General features: G+C 34.9%; 1 protein-coding gene across 1 annotated transcript; it reads right to left on the reverse strand.

The window, feature by feature from the left end:
• Positions 1 to 164: 164 nt before the first annotated feature.
• On the reverse strand, positions 165 to 3859 carry LOC125828067 (glutamate receptor 2.8-like). The gene is given in 6 exon segments (XM_049507372.1): positions 165 to 966; positions 1076 to 1482; positions 1574 to 1886; positions 2008 to 3347; positions 3503 to 3805; positions 3808 to 3859. Coding segments are annotated over 6 exon segments (2970 nt in total). The 3' UTR covers positions 165 to 411.
• Between the last annotated feature and the right edge of the window lie 2857 nt (positions 3860 to 6716).

Here is a 6716-nt window from a genome sequence, read left to right on the forward strand (position 1 = left end):
ATTTAGCATCTTATGTGTTGATTTTATTGTTTTTGTTCTATTATTGTAACATAACAAAACTACCTCAATTGAATTTCTTGAAAACGGATGCATGTATTGAATTCTTTCATGCCACACATATAACTTCTTTTAATTATATTCCAAACATAAGTACAACAACAACAACAACATAAGTAGTGATGAAAAAAACAAAGTGAACATAAAATTGCTAAAGAAACAACTAAGAAAAAGTAAGGGTTGAATCCATCTAATGGAATCCTGGAGGCCACCTCTTGATGCTAATATTATGGCCAAGAGTGACAAAGAAATAATGTAATCTGATTTAACTAACCCTAAAGCTAGCTCATCTCTGTACAATCTCTTGTAGGGCCCTATTCAGGTGTGTCACAATTATGTTAGCAGCTATATGTGTCATCTTTCTTCAATCGTGCCTGACATTGTTTCATGAACTGGGGTTCCAGTTTCTGTTGTAGAGAACCCTTCAGAAGCAGGGGATTCTCCTAGGCCATCGGAGATTCCGATTTCTGGGCTTTGCAAAGGAAGGTTGGGTGATAATTCAATAGAAGCATCACTTTCTGCAAACACTGTAGCCGTTAGGCTTTCATTCCCTTCAGATGGCTTTTTTGACATAGAATTAGAGTCGTCTCTCTTTAAATCAAAGACTTTTGCTATTGCACAAAGCTTCTTTCCTATTGAATCATCAGTGACTAAGATTTCTCTATTCTGATAAAGGAAGATGAGGAAGAATAGGAGAAGAGAGGAGCCTGCTGATACACCAGCTATGAGGAAAAGTCCCTTAAAACTATCAAGCGTGAGGCTAGCAGCTGTAGCCATTCCATCTTGCTTTGGACAATCTGTTTCATTCCCAAACCATTTCTGAATTATGTTATTCATAGTCTCTCCCTCTATCACCTTCAAGACTGCTCTTGAGACGTCAGGTACCAAAGGAGATCCTTTTGGAAATGCCTGCAAGAAGTTGTGGGAAAATTAAAGATTAGATCATTGAGTAAACCACTAACCACTCTAAATAAATGTCAACACTTTCTGAAACATCAGTTAAGTACAACAATCTTACAAATCCAAAGCCGGCAGCCTTGTATGTCGGACCAACCATAATATACTTCCTGCAGTATTTGTTCAGCAAGAGTCTGAGATAAGGTAGTTCATCAACAATTGCACCAACACCTCCATTTTTACTACCTCTTGAGAGTGCATCATTATACTCTTCCAATGTGCTATAACTCCTAAATTTGGAGCTGTCAAATTTCATGCGTGTCAAGACGTCTTTGACAAAGGAACCTTTTTGGTACCCTACATATTCTCCATTCTTGATGAGATCATTGAGGTCTGTTATAGTAGGTTGAAGCTGTTGCACTGTTAACATAGATGTTAAGCTGGCTGTATAGCTTGATGTCAGCACCAGAACCACGAAAACCCACACAATCAGCACAAATCTTGATAAGTTACTTGTTATCTTCTCTTCTGCAACAACCAGTCATATATAGGATTTGTTGAGAAACAAGGAGAAATCTTAAACTTTTGGTCTATAATTTGATTTGAGTTAGAGACTTACTATGAGCAAAAACGAGAGTTGAGAAGGAAAACCAAAATATCATCCCAACTTGCTTGCGTTTGGGTCCTCGAAAATCTTTGTTTACACGATGTTCGAGTACCCAAACCACAAAACCAATGAAGACGAATAATGCTCCGGTTGCTATCCACAGCTCGGCCTTTAAAGGTTTCAAAAAGATCCAAGCGTTCTTCCTATCATCATTCCTTACAGGCACAACTGCAGAAATACTCGACTCTGAAAAAGGTAATGTGAAATCTACATACTCAGATCGGCTTGCTAAAATGGTAACATCACCTACAACTGCATCATATTCCTGGTTCAAGCAAACATTGATTATTTCAGTAGTTATTGTTGGTCACAAAAGCAGAACATAGATAAGAAGTCCAAAAAAGGAGCATGTAAGTGAGTTATTCAGCTGAAGAGGTTAATTTTACCTTAGAAGTGATCTTGTGAACAAGATCATCATAGTTTTGAGAAGTAGGGCTATGTGCTATTGGAAATGGAATAAATTCATAGGGGACAGCATATGGCAAAGATAGGATGACTTCTTTGAAGACATCTGGACCTAAACCAGTTGCAATTACTGCTTGTGTCTTTGGATCTCTTTCCACTTTAATGAATTGCTCCAGCCCTCCTTTGTCAGGAACTCCAACCCTTAACTTCTTCCCACTTGTGGGTATTTCCCAGCCTCTCGGAACAATAGTAGATTCACCAGGCCAAATGATGACCCCTAGTTGCTTATTATTAGTTTTAGCTGTTTTACCATTCATCTTCAGTTTATGCGAAATGCCATCCTTCTCTGTCCAGAATCCAACGACTTTCTCTCCTTTCCCGATTATATTCACAATCTGATATGGGGATGGCTGCAGTTCTCTATCAACGATACGGAAATCACCACTTAGTCCTGATTTTAGCTCTGTGTTTTGCATAGAGTCAATGAGCAGAGATCCCACTTCTGAGGTTCCAAGTGCATCTAGGTCTGTTAAGTTCTCTCTAGTGTCTGGTTTCTTTAATTTTGGGATAGCAGTAGTGCCCACTTTCTCTACTGCTTCTGCTAATAAGGTGATGCTATCATATGCCCATAGCCCGAAAACATTGAGTTCTACTTGGTCCATGTCTGGATACTCTTGACGGAATCTCTTTCTCCATCTCCTGGTGAACATGTCAAGCTCATTTGATCTTGGAACATAAGATTTTACACCCAGAACACCTTGCATTGATGACTCAATTACTGAAGTATCTACCAGGTCCAGAAGACTCGTCAGCACATCTGTGATGATCCATGCATATCCACTGTTCATCATCCCGGCTTCTTTGGCCTTGAGGAAAAGGCGGGAGGCAAGATTTTCTTGCAAGTGCACAATGAACACCCTGGTCTGCATTGTCTTCAACTTGTATAGCTCCCTGAGGATTTGATCATCATTGGCTGAAGGAGAAATACCACTTCTATAGGAGACTAAAGTATTGATTTCCAGCAAGGCATCAGTTAAATATGGAAGTATCCCAGTTCCATAGGGGCTTTCCTCATAGATTACTACAACCTCCCTCCAATTATAGTTTTTAACAATTGCTGCAATGGCTTTAGTCTGACTGGAAGAAGGAAGTGCTCCTCTGATGAAGAAGGGATTTTCCTTGACTGTAAGTAAAGGACTTGTTGCTGGAGATATTATAGGGACTTTTACTCTGTTCCCTAAGTCGATCACAAAATCAGTTTGAGTAGACATTTGTGGCCCAAAGATAGCTTGCACTTGAACATCCTTTAGCAAGTATATGGCTGCACATACACAATCAGACGTATAAGTAATTGTCTGAACATCTCTTTCAAAATAGAAAAACTAAAGGGAAAAGTAATATCTTAGAGAAAAAAGTGAATCTTTTGAAGCAAAGAGCTGAATTTTAACATAGGTAAAGCTTAGAGCTGAATTTTACCAGCTGATGCTGCTTCAACATCATCTTTCTTTGAATCCCTGATATGAGGAACTATCCTTATGGCACCGCGACTAGTGTTGGCATGATAATCTGCAAGAGCTAGTAAGATAGATATGTGCATTACTTTTCCCACTTCTGTTTCCAGATCAAGAATTATTCCCATCTTTACAGCACTAGTGTTATTATCTTCACCTCTTATTCCAATTACATAGTGGCAAAAGCTAATGATGGAAGCAAGTTGAAAGAAAATAATTAGGAATCTGCATCTTGGATTATGCATTTGAAAAACTCTTGTAGAAAGAAATATGAGAGTTGGACAAGAAGCAGTTGTGCTTGTGCAAGGTATATAACCACCATTCAGAGATGTGTCTTAAAGGTATCTTAACTATAACTTTCCTATAATTTTAAATAAGACCAAACTGCAGAAAGAAAAGTCAAAGTTTTCAAAGAATTACAAATGGTTTAAAATATTACTGGTTTAATTATTATTAAAGAAAGAGGACTTTTCACACTTGTTAGACCACAAGCTAGTAAAGCCTCCTCTTCAGTTTTGACCAAATCAATAAATGACTAAATGACCATAGTGACAAAATTGATTGGTACTCATTCTCCCAATACCCAATGAAGTTTTTGTATTCATTGGATGACTATCTAGAGGCTACTAAAAGGACTTCCCATATTTTGGCTAAGTCATGTTGAAAGTTGAGAGCTAGCTCAGTTACAAATAAGTAGAAGAGACCATTGTTTCTATGACTTGGATTGGAAAAGGGTAGCTATGACTAGTAATCTTTAGTTTACTTACACGGTTTCAGTCTAGAATTGGTCAGTAGTATAAAACTTTATGGTGGTAGAGGCACAACTTGTAGGGCTGTTTCGGTTTATGGTTAAAAAAACAAATTGAACCATAATCCGAACCAAATCGATTAAAAAATTGATATTTGGTTTGGTTTGGTTTTAAGTTTTGAAAATCGACACTATTTGGTTTGGTTTAGTTTTAAAACTGTAAAAATAACCAAACTGAACGTGTAATTATAATAACTCTAGTATTGCTTAATTGAATCCACAATAACTTTCATGTGGATTGTTTATGTACTAGGTGTTTGTGTTTATATATATGTCTTCAAAAAAATTATTACTTTCAAATAGAAAAAACAAAAAAAATCGAACCGACAGTTATTTTTTTTGTTTGGTTTTAGAATTTAGAAACCGACTAAATTGATCTGGTTTTAATTTTAACCAATAATCAATCCAAACCAAACCATGAACACCTCTAGGCACAAATATGACTTGGTATGTGAGGGATTACTATAATACCTATCCTTTCACTTTTTTTTTTTAAAAAAAAAAAATCTTCATCCTCCATTTTTTTCCCCTTCACTTTCTTTTTTTTTAAAAAACTATTGGTAAATTTTTCAAATCAGTTTTTTTTTTACTCATGAGCTCTATTCCTTTCCCTTTTATATTTTTTATATAATAAAATATAAGATAAAATAAAGAATTTTTTAAAAAAGAAATGAGAAAAAAAAATGATGAAGATGAGGGTGAGGAGATAAAGGAGCAGGGGCGGATCTAAGGGTACGGGTGGGATGCCATGGCACCCGGTGATTTCGGAAAAATTGTTGTATATATGTATATATTTATCAGATGTTAATATATACTCCCTCTGTCCCAATTTATATGACTCATTTTCTTTTTTAGTCAGTCCCAAACAGAATGACACATTTATATATAAAGTAACAATCTAACTATAAAATATTTATTTACCCTTAATGAAATGATTTACAGCCACACAAATTTCTATCATTCATTGTGGACCACAAGTTTTAAAAGTCTTCCTTTCTTTCTTAAACTCCGTGTCGAGTCAAAGTACCTCATATAAAATGGGACGGAGGGAGTATTAGCTTTGCCACCCACTGAATGAAATGATAAATTGTTCAATTGGTAAAGGGCATGACATGCCACGCTTGCAATGCAAGTTCGAACCTCACTACTAGCATTGTTTTTTTTGCTTGGTTTGTGCGTAGTGAAGCTTCTTTTTTTGTTTTCTTTTCTTTTTTGTTTTTTTTATTAATGTGTGAAGGGCTTTAGTTTTGTTTTCTTCCATTCATTCTTATTTATTTACTATACTTTATTAATTTCAAATTGACTCCTTTTTACCGTAGTTAATTCTTAATTTTTTTAAACTTTCACTTTCACTAATTATTAATCTATTGATATGAATGTCGCGTGTTTATTCTTTATCAGTTAATGAATACTGAATTATCAATATCACATACATATTATTAAGAATGTATTTAAATAGTAGTTTTTAAAAAATATAAGTTTTAAAAATGATGAATATTATTACTAGAGTTCTTTCAATTTAAAAGTTCTTTCGATCCTCACCGACATTCTTACTAATTAGTAAGATGACTAGGTTGAAACTACAATTTTATTCTCTCTACAATATATTTGCAACAACAAATAAAGTCAATGGAATATGAATATATTAAGTTAACACTATAAGATGGTTTATACAAGCTCGAATTTTAATTTGAAAAAAAAAAATCATTTTTCCTCAAAGTCTAAGTGAATAAGGCCTTTAATTCCCAACATGCATGTTTGATCGATTTGTTTATAAAAATGAAAAAAGATAATAATCCGAATTGTAACCCAAAATTAAAGCAACCGACCCGTTTATCTTACTTGAACGATGTAGCACCCAAGACCTCCAAATCCTAAATCCGCCTCTGTAAAGAAGAGAAGAAAGATAGAACATAAGAAATGTAGGGTCCCATATTTTCTTAATCAAAAAGTAATGCCTTACCTACCAAGTCTTATTTATGCCTCTACTGCCATAAAATTTTTCGTATTAGCTTGCTTGCAAGTTGCAAAACCAAACAAAGTAAACACACCCAACATGGAGATTGAATCTTGGAATGAGGATGGTTGGGTATATATGTAGGTGTCAATGTCATTGTCTCAATATACATACATACATATATATATATATACTCTTTCCGTCTCAATTTACGTGGCATCTTTTTTTTTTTTTAGTTTGTTTTAAAAAACAATGTCATCTTACTATAATTAGAAACAACGGAAAAGACTCAAATATGCTATTGAAATTTGAGAAAAGTCTTATCTATGTCATTCGTTAAAAGTTTGGTTCATCTATATCATTTTCATTTGAGAAAAGACTCATCCATGCCACTAATTGTTAACTAAAAATAAT

Source organism: Solanum verrucosum, unplaced genomic scaffold, assembly GCF_900185275.1.
Source record: "Solanum verrucosum unplaced genomic scaffold, falcon-dt-bn FXZP01000102.1, whole genome shotgun sequence".
NCBI classification, from domain to species: Eukaryota; Viridiplantae; Streptophyta; class Magnoliopsida; order Solanales; family Solanaceae; genus Solanum; species Solanum verrucosum.